This window comes from Canis lupus, chromosome 1 (assembly GCF_003254725.2).
Source record: "Canis lupus dingo isolate Sandy chromosome 1, ASM325472v2, whole genome shotgun sequence".
Lineage (NCBI taxonomy): Eukaryota > Metazoa > Chordata > Mammalia > Carnivora > Canidae > Canis > Canis lupus.
The window spans coordinates 115,835,672-115,858,812 of record NC_064243.1 but is presented as its reverse complement, the minus strand read 5'-3'; the positions used below and the strand labels follow the sequence as shown (position 1 = coordinate 115,858,812).

Below are 23,141 nucleotides of genomic sequence, written 5' to 3'. Positions count from 1 at the left end.
AAAGATTTTATTTATTCATGTGTGTGTGTGTGTGTGTGAGAGAGAGAGAGAGAGAGAGAGAGAGGCAGAGACATAGGCAGGGGGAGAAGCAGGCTTTGTGCAAGGATCCCAATGTGGGACTTGATCCCGGATCCCGGGATGATGCCCTGAGCCACCGAGGGGTCCCTATAGTCAGTTAGTATATTTTTTTAATTTTTTTTTTATTTATTTATGATAGGCACACAGTGAGAGAGAGAGAGGCAGAGACACAGGCAGAGGGAGAAGCAGGCTCCATGCACCGGGAGCCCGACGTGGGATTCGATCCTGGATCTCCAGGATCCCGCCCCGGGCCAAAGGCAGGCGCCAAACCGCTGCGCCACCCAGGGATCCCTATAGTCAGTTAGTATAAATGCTAACTATTCTATTAGCTTATTTTGCTTTAATTTGCATTTCTGTAAGACTAATGAATTTGAATATCTTTTCATGTGCTTGACATCTACATATGTTCTTCAGCTAAGTATCTGCTGAAATCTTTTGCTCATTTATAAATTGGGGTATTTATTGAATTAAAAAAATTTATATTCAAATCATTTATCAGATATGATTGGAAAATATTTCCCCCAATCAATGGCTAATCTTTTCATTTTAATGGTGTCTGTTGAAGAGCGTTCAATTTTCATGTATTATTATCAGCTTGCTCTTTAAGGATCACACTTTCAGTAGAACATTAAAAAAAAAAAAAAAAAAAGTTCTGCCTAACCCAAAGTTCTGGAAGTTTTGTGGTTTTAGGCTTTACATTTAGGCCTATGACATATTTTTACTTATTTTTTCTATGATGTGATGTATAAATCAAATTTCCCTTTTTTGCATATGCGTAGCTAGTTCATCCAAGCACTGTTTTGAAAACTCTTTGATTTTCATCTTTGTCACAAATCAGTTGTTCATATGTGTCTACTTCTGGACTGTATGCTGTTCCACTGATCTATTTGTCTATCTTGATGGCAATAACACAGTTTTGATTACGTTAGCTTTATAATAAACCTTAAACTTAGGTAGGCAATGCTCTTCAACTTTGTTCTGTTTCAAGGTTGTTTTGCTAGTCTAGGTCCTTTGCATGTCTACATATATTTTAGAATCGGTTTCCACAAAAAATAGTTTCTTGATACTCTGATTGGTACTTTATTAAATCTACAGGTCAATTTGGAAAGAATTGACATAACAGTATTGACTATTCCAGTCTCTAAACATCGTGTATCTCTCTGTTAATTTAGGTCTTTAGCTCTCTCAGCAGTGCTTTTTAGTTTTTATGGCATGATTATTTGGACTTCATTTTCTAGATTTATCACTCAGTGTTTCATGCTCTTTTTGCTGATGTGATACTGTTAACATACAAGTTCCAGATTGTTCATTGCTAGCACAAAGAAAATTTGATTTTATGTATATTGATCTTTATCCTGCAACCTCACTAAATTCACTTATTAGTACTAGTAGCTTTTTTGTAGATGCCATCGACATGCATTTTTAATATAGTTTTAGGACTATTCCAATCTGGATACCTCCTCTGCCCTTTTCCATCCTTATTTGCCATGGCTAGAGCCCCCCAGTACAATACTTAGTGGAAGTGTTGAGACAAGACATCTTTTTCTTGCTCCTGGTCTTAGGTCTTTCACCATTAAATATGATGTTAGCTGTAGTTTTTTCACAGATACTCTTTACTGGTTAGGAAATCCCCTCCTCTTCTTAGCTGATGTTTTCTCATTAATGGATATTAGATGCCCAATACTTCTTTACTGGATGCCAGACATAAACTTTGACATTAGGTGCTCCATATTTTTGTATTTCTAAAAATATTCTTTTTTTCTAAAAATATTCTTGACCTTTCCTTGGAATACTGTTATTTGGAAAATTTGATTCTTTTGGAGATTGCTTTTAAGCTTTGTTAGGATCAGAGTAGTGGTTAGTCTGTGGCAAAATTTCCCCCACAACTGAGGTAAAATCCTCTGAGTACTATGTATGAAATCAGGGTTTTCACTTTGGCTGTTGGGAGGAGGAATTATATTTGGACATCTATGAGCTCTGAGGATTGTTCTCTCCAATTTTTTCAAGTGGTGATTTTCCCCTGGTTTCAGGTAATTTTCTCACATAAATGTATTGATGAGTATTTAGATGAACTTAAGGGAAATCTTCTGCTGATCTTTGGACATCTGTAACCTGAGCCCTGTAAACTCAGACCACATTAACCTCATCATTCCATCTTAACAGTAGGAAACGACTGGGGTCTGCCTGGTTATCCCTCCCATTCATAAAATTAACTGTTCACTCTTTTAAAGTTGACTATCGATTAACAGAATAAAGTTAATGCAAACAGATAACACTTTTCTTTTTTAAATTTAAAGGGATCCCTGGGTGGCGCAGCGGTTTGGTGCCTGCATTTGGCCCAGGGCATGATCCTGGAGACCCAGGATCGAATCCCACGTCAGGCTCCCGGTGCATGGAGCCTGCTTCTCCCTCTGCCTGTGTCTCTGCCTCTCTCTCTCTCTCTGTGTGACTATCATAAATAAATAAAAATTAAAAAAAATAAAATAAAATGCTTTCTCTATAGTATAAAATATACTATACCCTGAGGTTGTGAAACATTCTTAGCTGTGTTCTAAAAATGTTATTCTGTTGTTGTAAAGTCATCAATCCATCTTCAACACATTTTCATGTATTTCATGTTGCTGAATTGCATTCTTATGTGGATACTCAATTGTTCTAGAACAATTTATTGAAGAGGTGTTCATTCCCCAGGGCTCTGTATGCTACCTTTGTAATTAACCAAGTTACAAAGCATGGACCTATTTCTCAGACCGTGTCTGGTTTCACTGGTCTATTTATCCATCTGTACTATACCATATTGTATTACTATCTATACACTTATGTCTTAATATGATAGAATGTCCTCCCATGTTGTTCTTATTCAATAGTGTCTCCTTTATTTATGACTCACTGTATTTCCATATAAACTTTTAAGTCAGCTGGTTGTTTAAAAAAAATCCTATTGTGAATTTTTTTTTTTAAAGATTTTATTTATTTATTCATGATAGTCACAGAGAGAGAGAGAGGCAGAGAGACACAGGCAGAGGGAGAAGCAGGCTCCATGCACTGGGAGCCCGATGTGGGATTCGATCCCGGGTCTCCAGGATCGCGCCCTGGGCCAAAGGCAGGCGCCAAACCGCTGCGCCACCCAGGGATCCCGTGAATTTTTTTTTTTTTAAATAGAGTTTGCTTGATCTCTAATTTGGTAACTAGCAACTCTACAATATTGATTCTTCCACCACATTACTGAGGTATACAGCTCATCTTATCCAAGCATCTAGTTTTCCCTCAATATGCTTTTATTGTTTTCTGTATAGAAGTTTTAAAGATCTTTTGTTATAATTATTACAATCAGTTTTTAATGCTATTGTAAATGTCCATTTAAATGTTTTTTTTTTCTTTCCTTAATAGGAAAACCAAGAGAAGAAAACCTACAATTTTGAAACACAGACCTCTTCCACATGCCTATTTTACCTTGTTAAACAGCTTCTGTCTTGCTATTGGATCCTAGGCAAGACTGCATAGCTAACCACAGGACAATATATGACCACACATGTTGAATTATTATGAACTGGGTGATATTTCTTTCAAAACATGGCCTTATACATGAATCTGACATTTTGACATTGGGGGCCCTTCATTCCAATGACAAAGAAAGGAAATATGTCAAAGAATGATATCCACAGACTTGCTACTCACTGATAAAAATTAATGGATTACAATATCAACTCTAAAGAGAGGGGATGAATAAAAGCTCAGACCCTTCAGGAATGGAGGTTTTTATCAACCCAACTAGAACTCCCAGATGAAATACAGCAAAATGTTAGTGGTAGATTTATGTAATGTGCATACAGAATATGCTGTAATATTCCTTCAGCTTTTCTGTATGTTTGAAATTCTCATAAGATGTTGAACAGAAAGGAGAAGGAATACAATCTGAGATGCTTTTAGCAAAGAGAACATGAAATAAGTATCTGAAGGAAATATTAAATACTACAGTTTCAAGACTTGCAAAAAGAACTATGGTGGCTCTACTTTTTCTTCCCCAACTATGTGTGTATGAATAAACTTCCTCTCTCTCCCTCTTTCCTAATCTTGATTTATATAAGGTCTTTTGATGGTGATTAAAGATAAAATATTTACTATAGTTTAGCACAAACTACAGTGGAAATGTGACTGGAGAAGAGGAATCACCACGACCAGTGACTATGCATATTCCCTTTTGGGAGAGGGTGAGGTATTTATTTTAAAAGTTTGTAAAAATTATGGACAATTTAAAACATGCACCAAAAGAGAGGAGTTTAAACAACTGATAATACTTTTTTATATTTACATTTACTACATCCCCTAATTTTTTCTGGGGTGTCTAAATGCAAATCATTTTACTCACACTTTAATATGTCTGGCAAATAAAGATTTCCACTTGAAGTAACTGTAGTCTTTACACATCTAACCAAATTAACAACATTATTTAATATCTAATACCCAATCCATGTTCAATTTTTCATGACTTCCTTAAAATATCTATTCAGTTACCTATTCAAGTCTGGACCCAAGAACGTTCTACACTTTGAATCTGGTTGATATGTTTCCTAAAGTCTCTTTTGAACTACAGCAGTTCTTTGTTTTTCTCCCTCCTTACCATGCCACTCATTTATTGAAGAAACTTGGTTATTTGTCCTGTAGAATTTTCCAAATTCTGATTTGGCCAATTGTGATTTTCACTATAGCACTTAAAGGCTTTAAAATTCATTTTATTTCCTCTAAACTGGTAATTAGAGCAAGAGACTAAAGTAATTAAGATTCAATGTTGGGAAATATAGCTTAGGTAGTACTTTCCCCTTTCTATGGCATCATATTAGGAGGCATGTTAATACCATATTGTTCCAATTTAATGTTGCTAAGATTGGCCAACTAATTCAGGTGTTGTCAACCTGATTGCTACCTTCTGAAATTCCAATCACCCATTTATTATGGATTGTTGCTAAATCCATTATTTTGTTAAAGGATGCCAAATATAACTTTCTTTCTTTCTGAATATATTAACTAATTCTTTTATAATAAAATCTCCTCTCACCAACTATTTGATTACAGATTGTACAGAAATATCATGATAAATACTTGACTCTTTTCTTCAACTTACTGAAATTTCAATATGAGCTAGTACTCTGGCAAAATCCATAAAGAGCTCTATCTTTTTTTTTTTCATTTTGAATTTAGGAAGTTCTACCTATGATGATTTCAACCCACTGCAATAGTTTTTGATGCTTAAATTATCCTATTTTTGATCAGTTTCTTTTGGTTGATGATACTATGGTCTTTGATAGCTTTATTGCTTTTAGGTACAATAAGATGTTTGGTATCCTTGACCTGTCTTATATATCATTCCCAAGGAGCCCTTGCTTTTTTTTAATAGAAAACAGAATTTAAAAACTAGTCTAGGGCTCATTGCTTCTGTTACTAATGCTTCTAAATCCCTTGGTGGACAGAGGTAGGAAATACTTTCAAGTCAAATATAAGACTATAAGATATTTTACTTATGTTTTTCTTTTGAAAAAATTTAATTCCTCATGAAATTAAGTTATGTAATTAATTTTGGAATCACCTAATATCAATATTACCACTAACAAAAGACTAGTAAAGGCATTTTAGATTTCTTTATATTTCTCTTTTTCCTTCAGATACAGAATATTCTGGAGATATTCTAATAGTCAAAATATTTTTTTAAAGATTTAATTTATTGCAAAGAGAGAGAGAGAGAGAGAGCAAGAGTGAGAGCAAGCTTGAGTAGGGGAGGACCAGAGGGAGAGGAACAAGCAAACTCTGTCACCCAAGTGTTCCTGACTTAATTTTTAAGATAAAAGCTGGTATGTAAAGTATCTACATAGATCCAAAATCAAACTAGAAGTCAAGGCATAACTGCAGATAATTACCTTTCATCCTCACCCTCTCCTGCTGTTTCACCTTGAGATTTCTTGTTGAAAGCACAGGCATATGTTATATTCCTCTCTTTTTTCACAAATAGTAGTATCATATAATATCAATCTGTACTTACCTGTTTTTAATATATCCTGAAGATCACTCCATAGAACACAGATACACAAAATTCCACTGTACATTCATATAATTAATTCAGTCAGTCTACTGCTGGACATCTGGGTTGTTTCCAGTTTGGTGCATTTACAAATAGTGTTTTGTAAAATTTTTTCTTTGTGTATACCACATTTTGTAATTTTGCCAGTGTATCTCTGGGATAGAAGCAAGGGTGTGGGTCTTATGGTAAATGCATGGGACTACACATGGATATTGCTTGATTCCCTCCTATATAAATTGTACTATTTTGCATTTTCATCAGTAGTGTCTGTCCTTGTTTTTCCAGTCTTGCCCATGGAGCATATTAATACATATTTTTATTTTTGTCCATCTGTGTGTGTAACTTGCATTCCCATCTCAATTTTTAGACTCTTTAAATATATAAGTCTGTAGCATAGTTGCAAATATTTCCATTCTGTCATTCTCCTTTATCTTTAATATTTAGTCCTATAAAATTATTTATTTTTTTCTTATTTCTACTGGATTTTTGAATCATACTAATTTATATCTTCATTCCTGGGTTATAAAGGAATTTAACTATGTAGTACTTGTAAAGTTTCTTCCTATTTTTTCCATTTAGATTATCTTGATTTGTTGGGAATTCACCCTAAAAGACTAGAGAAGACATTAGCAAAATTCACAAACATACCAATGGAAAGAGTGAAAGTTCAAGAAACATGTACCTCAAGCATTCAAGGAGATCCAGGAATTCACAATGAAGGAGACAGGAGCACCAGATATGCAAACTGATACTAAACTCAACACTAAAGTCTAAGCAAAAGGAAAAAGGAATGCCCTATATTTATCTGTATATGTCCAGAAAGCTGATATTTTTCTCAGTGTATTCATCACCTTAAAAAAAATAGCATGATGAAGATGGTTGGTTTATTACAATAAAGTAATATAACAAAAGAATTTCATTTTTCCCATGTAAGTTGAGAAATTGCATAGAAGACAATAATGTGGGAGGGAACTTCTGTTCCCTAATATTGTTTAGCTACTGTTAAAGAGCTGGATTTAAAATGGGCTAAGTACATGTATAGAAGCTCAGCATTCTTTATTTTATGTAATAAGATATATCAAGAAAATATCCTTAGAATACATTAAGTACTGAACTGATAAAGTACATCTTCATCATCAGTATCTTGAAGTTATGTGTAAACTACATAATTATCACCTACCTATATAAGAGTTTAAACATTTTGGTTAAATATCATTTGATTCCTGCATTAGTTTTTTCTATGTATGTTCATGAGTGAAATTATTCTTGAATTTGTTGTTCAAGGGCTACTCGACATCTAATTTTATTATCAGAATTATATTGGTCTTTTAGGATCTGCTCACAATTTTTCCATAGGATTTTCTTCAGGGGGTAGCCTGTACAATTATCTGCTCCTACATGATTTTTAAAGATTATTTATTCCAATCGTTAAATTTTGGGGCACCTTTTAGTTACTCTTGAGATATCATTTAAAATGTTTTCCTAGGGGAATCCCTGGGTGGCGCAGCGGTTTGGCGCCTGCCTTTGGCCCAGGGTGCGATCCTGGAGACCCGGGATCGAATCCCACGTCGGGCTCCCAGTGCGTGGAGCCTGCTTCTTCTCTCTCCATGTCTATCATAAATAAATAAATCTTTAAAAAAAAAAAATGTTTTCCTAGAAAACAAATAATACTCTATTTAAAAGTTGTGTCTAATAAGGTTTATATCTATTTATATGATCATTAAAAATATTCTCTAAAACATCTATCAGAGTTTTCCTTTCTTATCATAAGAGAAAGCATTCCCAAAGCCTAGTAATAATAGTTTCTTCAAAGAAATATTTTGACTTAAAATTTTAAAAACCTTTTGTATTGTTCTTTATTCCATGATTTTTGCTTTACTTTCATTAAAACTTTCTATCAATTCAAATGCCCATTGAGGCATTAGCTTGTTTAGTTCAGTAATCATTTAATTTGACAAATATTTGGACTCCATAATATGACATAAGTGCTGGAGATACAGTGGTGACAAGAAGTAAACTGCCCTCAGTTGTCTTAGTTATATACACACAGTAATTTCCATTGAGAACTGCCATGGTCATGTTCATAGAATTTGATATATAGGAGTTTCATTATCATTCACATCTAAATAGCCAGTAACTTGACTACTGACCTGCTCATTCCTTTGATAATTATTTATATATGTAGTACTAAATTTCCACAAGGTCAGAATTTATTTGGCCATTTTCTAATTTCTAAATTTAAATTGTGGTGATAAAATGGATATGACATTTGGCTTTAGAAAAATTTGTTAGAGACAAATCACTTCCAAATGCCTTTAAAAACAAAACAAAAATCATTGCTGAACACACAACAACTCCACTTTCATTGAAACCATAAGGCTTTCTTTATAGTATGGATTTTTTTGTGCAGCAAATGAAATACTGATTCAAAGCTTTCTTCCCTTCATTCTGTTTTACTGCCTTTTCTTCAGAATTAATATCCTACTGTTCAAGAAGACACAAATACTGATGGCATATTTGTCTATATTCATTATATTATTAAGGTCTTTCTGTCATAGAAATGGTCTAATACTAATATTCATGATGGTCATGACGTCATTTAAGTCATCAAGCTCATTTAACCCTATAATCAAATAAGTAAGTGAACAGACATAGATTTGAGTTACTATCCAAAGAATACCAATAAGATGTTTTGGAACTAAGGCATACCATATAAATTGTATGACAAAGCTCAAGGCTTTCCAAGATTAATTATGTAACAGAAATTCAACTTTGGTATAATTTTATGGAAGTGTAACAAGATTTAAATAGAGATAGAAGGTTTCCCTACATGAGTTAGATTTAGACTCTATGCAGAATATTATCAGTGATGTAGAGAATACTTTAAGAATGATTCAAAAGAGATTCACAGTGTCATCTTATTCATAGGGTTTTACTCTGATATTCCAAATGGAAAACCATAAGTAAATGCTTTCCTGTATTAATAACAGATTGCATTTGAATTGTCTGCTATTCAGTGTTAGGTGCTCCATTAAAGGGTTTTCCAATATTACTTACACTTGTGGGGGTTCTCAAAAGAAGGGATTAACTGACATCAATCAATGAGTTGTGAATAAAGGCTTTCCTATATTTTTATATCATAAGAGTGAAATAAAGTGAGAGCTTGGAGAAAATGAGGTCTCAAAATTTTTATATTCATAGGATTTCTCAAAACTGTAAATATCCTGGTGCTGAGGAAAGTCTGAGTCCTGACTAAATGTGTTCCCATAGTCTTTCCATTGATAGAGATTCTCACAATTGTGAATTTTCTGTTCAGGAAAATATGGATGGTCATTAAAGATCTGGTTACTTTCCTTACATTCATAGGATTCTGCATCAGTATGAATTTTCTTATGTCGTGTAAGTTGTGAACCCCAAATAAAAGATTTCCCACATTCTTTACATACATAAGGTTCCTCACCAGTATGTATTCTCTGATGTCGAGTAAGTTGTGAACCCCAGAGAAAGGCTTTACCACATTCTTCACATTCATATGGCCTCTTTCCAGTATGGATTTTCTGGTGTCGATTAAGTTCTGAACCACGATAAAAGGTCTTTCCACATTCCTTACATTCATAGTTTCTCTCACCAGTATGAATTTTTTGATGTCGATTAAACTCTGAGCCATGAAGAAAGGTCTTTCTACATTCCTTACATTCATAGAGTTTCCTCTCATTATGAATTTTCTCATGTTGAGCAAGGTATGAGGCCCAAATAAATGTCTTCCCACATTGCTTACATTCATAAGGTTTCCTACCAGTATGAATTCGTTGATGTCGAGCAAGATGTGAACTCCAGATATAGGCTTTTCCACATTTCTCACATTCATAGGGTTTCCTACCAACATGAACATTCTGATGTTGAGCAAGATTTGAACCACGAATAAAGGCTTTTCCACATTCCTTACATTCATGAGATTTCTCACTAGTATGAGTTCTCTGATGTTGAGTTAGGTGTGAGCCACGAGTAAAAGCTTTTCCACACTCCTTACACTCATAAGGTTTTTCACCAGTGTGAATTCTCTGATGTTTAGTAAGATGTGATCGCTGACTAAATGCCTTCCTACATTCATTACATTCATAGGGTTTTTCACCAGTATGAATTCTTTGATGTCGTGTAAGATCTGAGCTACAACTAAAGGCCTTCCCACATTCCTTACATTCATAAGACTTCTCACCAGTATGAATACGCTTATGGACACTAAGTTGTGAATGAAATCTAAAGGACTTCCCACATTCCTTACATTTAAAAGGTTTTTCACCAGTATGAATCCTCCTATGACCAGTAAGGCTTGAACGCAAACTAAATGCCTTCCCACATTCTTTACATTCATATGTTTTCTTAGCAGAGTGAACTGTCTGATACTGAGTAAGTTCTGAATCAGAAAGGAAGGTCTTCTCATATTCCTTATCTTCACAAAATTTCTCTCTAGTGTGCATTAATTGATGTTGAGTACAGTCTGAGCCAGAACGAAAGGCTTTCCGAGACTCTTTAAATTCATTCAGTTTCTTTCTTGTATTCTGTTTGTGATGTACATTAAAAGTTGTGTGATGGTTAAAAGTGGACATTTTTTCATAGGTAAGTGTAACCTGCTTAAAACATTCTTCCTGATTTTCCTGTTGTGTTTCAAACTGATCTTTGCTTTCCCAATCACCCCTAAAACATAAATATTCAAGGTTGTGTTTTTTACAAATTTCCAATTGAGGTAATTCTCTCTCAAAAGTGACATGTTTTTGTGATAACTTCTTGCTCTGACAGCTGGACTGCATGTCTGAAAGATAAGAAGATAAATTCATACTGTTTTACTGTTCCAAAGGAAACAAAATGTCCAATGTAGATATAAAAAGTAAATCTTAAAATGCATAAGGCACACAAGAAATGACTGGCTTAAGAAATTCTCAAATTCTGGGCAATATGAAAAAGGGGCAAAAATAAATAGAAATTTAAGAGAACTAAAAAAAAGTTGAGGTGAGTGATTAGATATATAAAAGCTTCGTTTTAGTCAAATACATCTGAGTAGTTCCATTTAAAAAAATATTTATTCAGCTATCACCCAGTCATGGACTGCCAATGTAAAGATAAGACTGTTTCATTCAGTATGGTAAATCAAGTCTTAGCATATGTTAGGCATTAAAAAAATAATTCTGTAAAAATACAATATTAAAAAAAAAGGATATGGGGGGAATTTAGGATGGAATAAAAGGTAATACTACAAAAACCAAGTACTGGGAAGCATGATTAGGATCTTTTAATCATATAATAATGTAATACATCTCACTGTCTAGTTGCTTCCATCATTACTGAAATGAGTATGTATACTGCTTCCATATTACTTTTGTACTAAGAGGAGGAAACAAAAGTACACCTAAACTAACTGAAAGAAAATTTCCAGAAATGTAATCATACCTACATAATCAGTTTTCAGTTTGCCTTTGCACAAGCAAAGACTTCAACTTGCTCATTTCCTCCATGGTACATAGCCAAACCATCTTTTTGTCACATGACCCCAATGAGGGTGGTTTTGTTTTCTTTATTCTTGAATTCATAGTATTGCTCATCTATTCTGCTTTATGCTTTGAAGCCCTTCCCCAGGTCGCCTCTTCTTTTCCCTTCTGTGTAAGGCCACCAAAATATTACAGAAAGTATCTACAAATTTTCAAGTACCATGGAAGATACTATGATGAATGTCTTATATAATTCTGAGCTTAAAAACAGGAATGTTCGGAAATAGGGTTATCAGTCCAATATGTGGGAAGTAATCTGGTCTAGAGTCAACAGACAGTAGGAACTCAGCAACACAGGTATGTCGCATTTAGGTTAAAGGACATAATTATGGGTGACAGTTCAAAAAGGAAAATAGTTTGAGAAGCTGCCAAAGGCAAAGAGCTAGGAAGAATGTGACTTATTTTTGATAAGTGCTAGGATTTGATGAAATTGTCATGCAGTTGTTAAAATTTTTCTTGGGATGATAGAGGTGGGAACTGATCAAGTGCTCTAGCAGTGACTGAATAAGTTGAAAAGCAGTTCAGTTACATGTGTAAGTAGTAGTGTATTATAGTGGAAAAAGGACAGACCATAGTTTCAGGCTCAGTTCTATTTACTAACACCATCTTTAGGTTATGAGAAAATTACTAAGCTTGCCTGAGCTTTCATTTTTCTGTATGATATTAGGGATATTAATATCTTTTTTAAGAGATTTATTCAGAGGATTGGGAAAACATACTATTTTTATAAAGTGCCTGACACAGGAAAAGGGCTGAACAATTAGTAGATGCTGCTGCTGCTGCTACTGATGATAGGAAAAAAAACGTGGGAATGTGGGGGACTGGAAATGGTTTAACAGTATTTCACACATAAACTACTGCTAGAAAGTAATCATTATTATTGTGCTAATTAATGCAGGCAAGGAGTTTAGGATAAATTAAAAAGAATGTTGAAGGAATATAAACCAAAACGTTAAAATAAATTCCGCAGATAATCGAATATGATGAGGAAGCAGCTATTTTGAGATGCTTCCTAGACAGATTACAATATGACAATCCTGCTCACACCCAGAGTCTCAGCATTTAGCTAACGAGCTGAGCTTAGGATTCCCTCCATAAGTTCCTGCTTGGCTTTTCTCGGCACCTTTAAAAATAACCAGTTAGAGTTGAGCTCACAAATAGTGACCTCCACCCCAAATACCTTATAAGTATGGTGCTCACTACTTTGCTCTCTTATCTCCCACTTGCTCATGACCAGAGATGGAGGACTGTCCTTCTCATAGCTCATTGTATGCCCCTGCTCCCATTTTCTACAATTCATAAGTATTTAATCTTGTGACTTTACTTCTTTTGTGTGATTGTATGAAAACTGTGCCTTCAATCAAAACAACTCCAGCATTTTCACTTACCAAAGTGGAAGCTTGGATATTGAGGGAGCTACCTTCTGTCTCTATGTGGATGGCTTGTGCCTCCTCATTCAGCAGGTTATAATCTGCATATCCCTAATACACATGCTATGGGCCCCTCAAACACAGCATAAACATGGAGGTTAGAAATAATGACTCTACTATACCTCCTATCACCCTATTTTTCTCACTTCCATTTATATTACAAGTCCTTGACTATGACTCTTGTATACATCTCTTCCTGGTGAAACCTAACTTCCTGCTTATCCTGAGTCTGAATTAAATGAGTGAACATAGCTAGAAAAAATAAAATGTGTTGACTAGAATCATTTCTAATTTATATTTTAAAAGCCCACAACTGGGTTCTCAGCTGTGTCCAGAATTTTTATATATTTCTAGTCACAAACAATCAAGTGGAGGACAATCAAGGAATCAGAAACAGCAGAAATTTAGATTGTGACAAAAGGAACAAGACAGATTATTCCATAGGTGTTATTTCACTATAAGTATGTAAAGAAAGAATTATAACTTTTCTTTATACCATATACAAACAGAAACTACAAGTAAATTAAAGACATAAATGGCAAAAAAAAATCTTTAAAACTTATAAAAGAAAACAAACATCTCTACTAAATCTCTATGGGATATCAAACTTACTGGTAAATATTTTAGATGAACAAAACAAGAAAATTCTACAACTACTATTATTTGAATATACTGAAAGGCTCAGCCAATCTTTAGCACTCAGAGTGTACTGGTACTAGTATTTGGCTTAGAGACTGACAGAACTTATGACATCTCAAGGCTAAGGTGATAGAGATTAGTATCCAGGGGCTGTCTGTAGGGGAGTCCTAAACATTCATCATGTTGAGTTAGAATAGAAGGGCTATTACCAAGGAATATGGGTAAAAAACAGAGGTAGACCTCACAGGACATATAGCTCAGTTTCAAACCATCTCGGTGACTAAGGAGGGTGATGGACTGAGAAAGCAATCAAAATATTAATGCCTTCAGTTACCTGATAGAAGCAACAGAAATCCTCTATAAAGGAAGGTAGTCTAGGCATTAGTTTTGCCATTTTACAAACACTGTCTGCCATAAACTAAGTAAATAACCAGACAATATTAATGTAAACAGACTATGGAAACAATAGTAGAAATACATCTAGAAGTTCTCTAGATATTGGAGTTATGAGACAGGGTTTAAAAATAACTGTGCTTAATGGGATGCCTGGGTGGCTCAGTGGTTGAGTGCCTGCCTTCGGCTCAGGTCATGATCCTGGGCTGGGATCGAGTTCCACATGGGGTTCCCCGCAGGGAGCTGGCTTCTCCCTCTACCTGCGTCTCTGCCTCTCTCTCTGTATCCCTCATGAATAAATAAAATCTTAAAACAAAACAAAACAAAACTGTGCTCAAGAAGCTAAACTCATCATTTTAGTAGAGAATAAGAAACCAATACAGATAAAAAAAAAATCCAAGAGAAAAAGATTGGAAAAATCTTAAGCATTATGACATAGAAGATTCAGTTAGAAAACTAAACATAAATGTAAGTGGAAGCTTAAAGGGAGAAGAGAGGAAGAATGGGAGAAGCAGCAATATTTCAAAAGATAATGGCTGAGAATTTCCAGAACAAACTCCATGAACAGGTGAATGAATGAAGTATAGCCAAAAGTGGAATACTACAGAGAAACAAAACTAAACTATCGATATGTGCAACAACATAGATGAATTTCAAAATCATGCTAGCAAAAGAAACAAGCTCAACAAAAAGAAAAAAGAGTATACCTTGTATAACTCAATTTATGTAAAATTCTAGAACATATAAACTCATCTAGAGTTACAGAAAGCAGGTCAGTGACCACTTGAAGACAGGAGTGGGAGGATGGATAGCACAGGGGAATGAGGAAAACTGGCAATAACTGAAGGGTTTCTTTTCTTTCTTTTTCTTTGTTTCTCTCTCTCTCTCTCTCTTTTTTTTCTAAAGATTTTTATTTATTTATTTGACAGAGAGAGAGCCAGAGAGCAAAAGCAGGGAGGATGGCAGAGGAAGAAGGAGAAGCAGGCTCCCCATTGAGTAGGGAATCCAATGTGGGGCTCAATCCCGGGACCTGAGCTGAAGGCAGATGCTTAACCAACTGAGCCACCCAGATGCCTCTAAAGTGTCTGTTTCCTGATTATAGTGATTATTTCATGGATGTAACAAAATGTCTGAATAGACCAAACTGTATATTTCAAATATATGCAGTTTATTATTCTTTAATTATATCTTAAGTTGTGAAGTGAGAATTTTAGCACTATAATAAGAGAGAACTAAAATCCTAAAGAAAATAAAGATAAATATCCTTTTAGCCACTGTAACTAGGTATTAGTGTATTAATATTTCCTTTATGTGAATGCTCATTCACACTAAAAATACAAAGTATTAAGCCAACAAATGATAAGTATAGATCAAGTACACAGCAGACATCAAATAAATACAATCAGTAATTCAGTAAACAAACACAGAGGAAATATCTATCCTTACTAGAAATCAACAGCCTTTAACCTACTAAATTATTAAAAAGTTTTAATTAAAAATAACTCAATTTGTAGTGAGACTACATTGAAACTTATATCATTCCTGACCTCCATATGAATCAATGCCCTCCAATCCTTCTGAAAACACATTAATTCCTACAGTATACAAATACATTCAAGTCATAGCTACCTCTCAGATACCCATGTGTTTACCATGAATCTGTTTGTTTCCAAACTTGTAGATACCAATTGTTTTTGACATTTTACCTATATGTTAATAACATTATATAAAGAAAAATGAAAGGTTGTTTGTTTTTTATGAAAACTAAGTGAATGCTCTAAAAAAAAAAAAAAAAAAACCACCTCATTCAAGAAGGCTGAAAGAAATTCTAAGGACTGAGGGGAAAAAGAGATTCCAGAGTAAGATTGTCTAAATTCTCATTCAGATAGAAACCAAATAATTAGGAGAATGAATTATTAGTGTAGTTAATATAAGAAAGCATAGGGAGAACTCTAATTAGGGAAAGTATGCACTGGTCCCTTATTGAAACAGGTGAACCAGTTATGGGTTGTAAATATTAATTTAAGGGATTCTCGGAATTTTGTATGATTTAAAATAAGCAATTAACTATCTTAAATTAACTGGGCACACAGTATTCTAACTTTAAATCCTCTGGCCAAGGAATCTCATATCTGAAACACAACCATAATTCAATGTGGAAAAAAAACCCATGAATAATTGACCTGTACCAAGAATTACAACTTTAGTAACAAGAAATGCAGAATAACCTTAATATACAACAGAAGATTCATAGTATGTGAAAACTGACCAAAATTTTAAAAGCACATAGTAGTGTTTAGGGAACAAAAGTATGAAATAAAATTGCACAGACCTTTAGGAACAAAATATGTTATAAAATCTTATTTTGAAATACAGTTGACCCTTAAACAACACAGATTTAAACTGTACAGGTCCACTTATACGTGGATTTTTTCCAGTACCGTAAATTTATTTTTTCCAGTACCGTAAATTTATTTTTTCTTTCTTATGATTTTCTTAGTAATATTCTCTTTTCTCTGGCTTATTTTAAGAATACATTATATAAAGACATAACATATGATTTATATTATCAGTAAGGTTTCCAGTCAATAGTAAGCTATTAGTTGTTAAGTTTCTGGGAAGTCAAAACTTATATATTAATTTTTTAAAGATTTATTTTAGAGAGAGATAGCAAATGAGTTGTGGAGGGACAGAGGAAGGAGAGGCAGAGAATCTCAAGCAGACTCCATGCTGAGCACAGAGCCCCAAGCAGGGCTCGATCTCACGACCCAGAGATCATGACCTGAGCTGAAACCAAGAGTCAGACACTTAACCAATTGTGCTACACAGGCACCCACCTCTATGTGAATTTTTGACTGTCCAAGGGTCTGTATTCCTAAACCCCTCAAACTGTTCAAGGGTCAATGGTAACTACAGATTCACAATAAGTTGCAAAGAGTACCCTTTATCCAATTTTGTCCAATGAATACATCTTACATAATTAAAGCACAATATCAGAATCATGAAACTGACATTAGCACAATGCATACGTGTACTATGTCATTTCATCACTTATGCGGATTCCTATAACCACCACCTCAATCAAGACACATCTAGATCATTATCTCACAGATTCTACCTCTTGTGCTACCTCTTTACAGCCATAACCACTACCACCATTCCCCAGCTCATCCCTACCCCTGGCAACCACGATATGCTTTCAATCTCTAAAATTTGGTAATTTCCAAAATGTTCTACAAATGGATTCATTTGGCATGTGACCTTTTGAGTTGGCATTTTTCATTCAGCACCATATCCTTGAGATTCATTTCAGTTGTTGTAGGTATCAATAGTTCAGAAAAAGAACAATTTAAAAACACAAATATAGCTTTTGGAATTTAAAAACATGATTCTAGTGAGGAGATAAAATTTATTTTCTTTTCTTTGATATTTCAAATAAAAAATAAACTCCTAAATAAACAACTAACAAATACTGTGGAAAAAAAAAGAAGCTACAAAAGTATATTATTTCAATCTGAGTCCTGCCCATAAACAGAAAATTCATCAATTAGCCTCAACTTGCCAAATATGTGCCTTGTTTTCTCTTGACAGCAAGGTTTGTTTTTTTTAAGATTTTATTTATTTATTCATGAGAGACACAGAAAGATCCCTGATCCCAGACCCTGGGATCAGGACCTGAGCCAAAGCCAGACGCTCAACCACTGAGCCACCCAGGCGTCCCCAGGACTGGTCTTTTTTGACACTGCCCTTTGTTTTCCTCCATTAACCTTAACCTCTCTTCTGCTACTTACTATTCCCTGTAGCCAGAAGCCATTTTCACCTATTATCCTGATTTTCAACTAAGCAGACTATTAGGACTTCTCTTAATATAGAGCCTATTTTGCTGAAATGTATGGACATGTTCTGGTCACAGAAAATTCAAGTTTTTTAATAGATTATATACTCTTTGTTAACCCTTCTTATCCCAAAATGAAATTAGAAAATCAATAAATGTTGCTTAAAAGAATGAATTAGTAACCGTAGGAAACGCAGAAGCAAGAATTTAGGCAAGATAAGAAGAATTCAAAACATAGTAGATAAAATAAAAAACAGTCAAGATTTTTGGAGGGAGAAATTTACAAATATCTAAATGAAGAAATTTACAAATATCTAAATGAAGAAATTTACAAATATCAACATGAAAAAAAGAGAGAAAGAAATTGAGTCAAAGCACTGATACATTACCTACTGAAGAAAAAGAATGGCACTTACCTTTTTATAATATGAGGGAAAGAAAATGAAGAGTAGTACTGAATTGCAGTGGTATTTGGAGGTGAAAAGAAGAGTCATTTGGAAATTCATCGTGAAAAGGTTACTTCTGGCTCTAGGTCTCAGAACTTTATTCACAGGATTTTATCTCTTGAGGAGACTTGAGACCAGTATTTCAGAGATGCTGCTGCCTCCGTAAACATCTGAGCTCTTATCTGCAATGATGGTGTCCCTGTGCAGACTCAGCCCTTACTCACCTGGGCAAGGTCCTCTTGTCTCATCCTGTAAAACCATCCAAGGCTCCTTCCCTTTCTCCAGTAAAGAAAACACATCTGGCTGATAAATGCAAAGTCCTGATCAGAGATAAGAAATAAGAAATAACCACGTGGTAAGGATTTCAAAATTTGAATCTAGTCCTTCAGTTATGAAGGAAGAAAGACAATTATAGGAAGAGTAAGAAAAAGGCATGAAGTATTTCTCCATCTAAAAGATGGAGAAGATGGAGGTTACCAAATTTACAAGGCATAAACAATTTCCCAGAAAGAAGTCAGAAATTTCCCTAAGCACTTGAAAGACAATGCAAAAATTCACAATGTAGAAAGCAGAAATTTCTGGGGTCAAATTCTGAATCTTACCCAGCAAGATCATGTTGCTGTAGTTCTCCAACATCACATCTCTGTACAAGTGTCTCTGTTCCAAGTCCAGGCACTCCCACTCCTCTTGTGAGAAGTCTATAGCTACATCCCTGAACACCATCAACTGCTGAAAGAAACAACACAAGCATCAATGGTGAAATTCAAAAATCTTTTAATTAATTAATTAATTAACTTATTTATTTATTTATTTATTTATTCTTTAAGTTTTCTTTCTTTTTTTAATAATAAATTTATTTTGAAATTTAAAAATCTTTTAGATAGAACGGGGAAGAAGTGAAAAAGAGCACTGTATACTTACTGTATACACCACGTATATAGTGGTGTATTGAGTATACAGTAGTGTATACTCACTGAGCAAAAAACTGAAGTCGGCGGCCTGTAGTATGGGGGGAAATTACATTGAAATTTGTGACTGAGGCTGAGTGACTATATGCTCTTAAAACCTTCTATTGTTCAGCCACAACATCCTTATGACCTTCCAGGGACAAATATCAGACAATAGGATGGCAGCCCAGAATCAAGAGTCCTTTGTTAATATCACTCGGAGGCCACACCAGGCTTAATCACTAAGTCCAGCTTTATTATGGGATAAACATAATCCCCTGCCCCTCCTTAGGCTACTTTTAGTTGACTTTTCTGTTAGCTGAAGCTGAAAGGATTCTTAGCAGATACACTCCCTAACTGAATACCATTTTCTGTGAGAATGTATAAAATCTGGGTTCTGGGCTAAGTAGCTGACAACACAGGTCTTGTTAATAATATTAATCTCTCACTGATTTCCCGGCAAGATCCCAGATCTCTCTGAACTTAACCCTCCACCAATCCTCTATTTAAAAGCACGATAGGGGGGATCCCTGGGTGGTGCAGCGGTTTAGCGCCTGCCTTTGGCCCAGGGTGCGATCCTGGAGATCCAGGATCGAATCCCACATCGGGCTCCCGGTGCATGGAGCCTGCTTCTCCCTCTGCCTGTGTCTCTGCCTCTCTCTCTCTCTGTGTGACTATCATAAATAAATAAAAAATTAAAAAATAAATAAATAAAATAAAATAAAATAAAAGCACGATAAAGTGCCACATAATAAAATGAACACCAACCAACACCAACTCTCACCTTTATTAAATGAGACACCCCATCTTACAGAGTAAATAAAAGCTTTCATGCAGTGTATCCCTTTTAGCCACTCAGTTCCTCCTTGTTAAGCCACAGATTTGAAAAGAAAGTCTCTACTATTTCCTCCTTCAGTGCTCTATCAAAGTCTTAGAACACAGGAGGTGCTGAATGCCATGTTGGAGAGAAGAGGGACACTTAGGGAAGGCAGTGGACTGTTTCATGGCTATCACCATATTGAATAGTGACTCAAGTAAGCAGTTTAAGGATAATAAATAAAAGTATTCATAAGATGTGATATAAATGGTTAAAATTTTGGAGAGAGGCAATTCCAACTCACATGGGCCATGACTTAAAATTCCCAGAATCAATCAGTCTTCTATACTCCTCTCCTGGTGAAGCAGAGTCCCGAGGAAGCAGAGCTAGAAGGAAGGAATCATGAGAGGTCAGGTTTTCCACAGAACTTTCAAATGGACTAAAAATGCCATTTTCTTCCCTGAAGAAAGGTCAGAGGGATCTACAAAAATCCTGGCCCAAACCAAAACCCAACTGACTCATTCTCACTCCTCATTTTTCCTAGTCCTATGTAACCACTAATTCCCATTCTGTTTCTATAGATTTTCTTATTCTGGACTTTCACATGAATGGAATCATACAGTATGTGAACTTATGGTGACTAGTGTCTTTCATTTAGCATAATGCTTTCGAGGTTCATCCATGCTGTAGCATGTATCAGTATTTCATTCCTTTCTGCAGCTGAATAATATTCCACTGTATGACTAGACCACATTTTGTTTATCCATTAATAGACATTTGGGTTGTTTCCACCTTTTGATTATTATATATATGCTGCTATGAACCTTTGTGCACAAATTTTTATGTTCAAATACCTGTCTTAAGGTTTTAAGAACACGAGTTTTACATTTCACTTATTAAATTTATTCCTAAATATTTTATGCTTTTTGATACTATTGTGAATGGAACTGTTTTCTGAATTTCATTTTTGGATTCTTCATTGCAAGTGCATAAATATACACTTGATGGGGGGTGGGGAGCAGAGGGAGAAGCAGAGAGCAAATCTTTAGCAAGCTCCATTCCCAGAGCAGAGCCTGAAGCAGGGTTTGATCTTACAACCCTGAGATCATGACCTGAGCCAACAGTCACCCAGGCACCCCTACACTTGATTTTTATCTATTGATCTTATATTCTAAAACTTTTCTAAACCCTTTTATTAGTTCTAATAGTTTGTGTGTGTGTTTATTCCTTAGGATTTTCTATTATCAAAAAAAATAAATAATGTCATGTGTAAATAGAGATGGTTTTACTTCTTCCCCAAGATAGATGTTTTTTATTTCTTCTTTCTTGCCTAACTTCCCTGTAAAGTCTCCAGTACAATACTGAATAGAAGTAGCAAAAGCAGCCATTCTTGTTTAACTCCTGATCTCAGGAGAAAAATATTCAGATATTCACTATTAAGTATATTAGCTACATGATTTCTGTTGGTGCCCTACAGCAGGTTAAGGAAATTCCCTTTCATTTTTAGTTTATTAGAGTATTTTTTAAATGAGACGGTATTGGCTTTTGTCAAATGCTTTTTCTGTATCTATTAAAATGACCATGTAATTTTTTATTTTTTATTCTTTTGATATGATGTATCACAGTAATTAGTTTTTGGATGGTCAGATAACTTTGCATTCTTGGGACATATTCCACTTGGCCATGTTGTATAATTCATTTTATATGTTGTCAGGTTTCATTTGCTATTTCGTTGAGGATTTTTGTACTCAAATTCTTATGATATATGCTTTGTCTGGTTTTGGTATCTGGGTAATATTGGCCTCATCAAATAAGTTGGGATCTTAGCTGTATGTTTTTTTCCTTTTTGAAAAAAAAAATTTTTTTAAAGTGAATTCTAGGGACACCTGGGTGGCTCAACAGTTAAGCGTCTGCCTTTGGCTCAGGGCATGAGCCTGGAGTCCCGGGATCGAGTCCCACATTGGGCTTCCTGCATGGAGCCTGCTTTTCCCTCTGCCTATGTCTCTGCCTCTCTCTCTCTCTCTCATGAATAAATAAATAAAATCTTTTTTTTTTAAAGAACGTGAACTCGGGATCCCTGGGTGGCGCAGCGGTTTAGCGCCTGCCTTTGGCCCAGGGCGTGATCCTGGAGACCCGGGATCGAATCCCACGTCGGGCTCCCGGTGCGTGGAGCTTGCTTCTCCCTCTGCCTATGTCTCTACCTCTCTCTCTCTCTCTCTCTGTGACTATCATAAATAAATAAAAATTAAAAAAAAAAAAAAAAGAAAGTGAACTCTACACCCAATGTGGGACTCAAATTCACAATCCCAAGGTCAAGAATTGCATGCTCTTCTGACTGTGCCAGCCAGGCCCCCCTGGCTATATATTCTTTAATTGCAGCAGAGGCACCACTGGGGAATTCAGAACTGTTAGTAGGAGTCGTTCTGAACCAGGTTATGTTCAGAACAACAAAGAAAACCTGGTTGTTCAGAGGAACCATACTTTATTTTATTTATTTATTTACTTACTGATTTATTTAAATTTTAAGTAGTTAACATACAGTGCAATATTGGTTTCTGGAATAAAAGTCGGTGATTCATCATGTATATACAACACTCAGTGCTCATCATAACCTTCCTTAATACCCACCACTCATTTTAGCCAATCCCTTACCTACCTTCCTCCATCAACCCTTACTTAGTCTGTTCTCTATTGTTAAGAGTCTCTTACGGCTTGTTTCCCCTCTCTCCTTTTTTTCATTTCCTCTTCGCACATGTTCATCTGTTTTCTTTCTTAAATTTTACAGATGAGTGAGATCATATGGTATCTGTCTTTCTCTGATTGACTTATTTCACTTAGCATAATACATTTTAGCTCCATGCTGTCGCAAATGGCAAAATTTCATGTCCTGGTGGCCGAATAATATTCCATACACACACACACACACACACACACACCACC

At 35.1% G+C, this 23,141-nt stretch overlaps 1 protein-coding gene across 10 annotated transcripts in view; it reads right to left on the bottom strand.

The window, feature by feature from the left end:
* Nucleotides 1–4,568: 4,568 nt before the first annotated feature.
* The window catches only part of ZNF790 (zinc finger protein 790), a 31,827-nt gene continuing 13,254 nt past the window's right edge, over nt 4,569–23,141 (bottom strand). For 6 of the 10 annotated variants that reach the window (XM_049110107.1, XM_025421598.3, XM_025421600.3 and 3 more), the window contains 4 exons: nt 20,506–20,587; nt 19,040–19,166; nt 18,662–18,757; nt 4,569–10,961 (listed from right to left, as the gene is read on the bottom strand). In XM_049110107.1, the coding sequence (XP_048966064.1) occupies nt 9,289–10,961; nt 18,662–18,757; nt 19,040–19,166; nt 20,506–20,514 (1,905 nt within the window). In that variant the 5' untranslated portion in view covers nt 20,515–20,587 and the 3' untranslated portion in view covers nt 4,569–9,288. The remainder of the gene's footprint in view (nt 10,962–18,661; nt 18,758–19,039; nt 19,167–20,505; nt 20,588–23,141) is intronic. The other 4 variants (XM_025421604.3, XM_025421602.3, XM_025421601.3 and 1 more) reach the window with 1 other exon arrangement.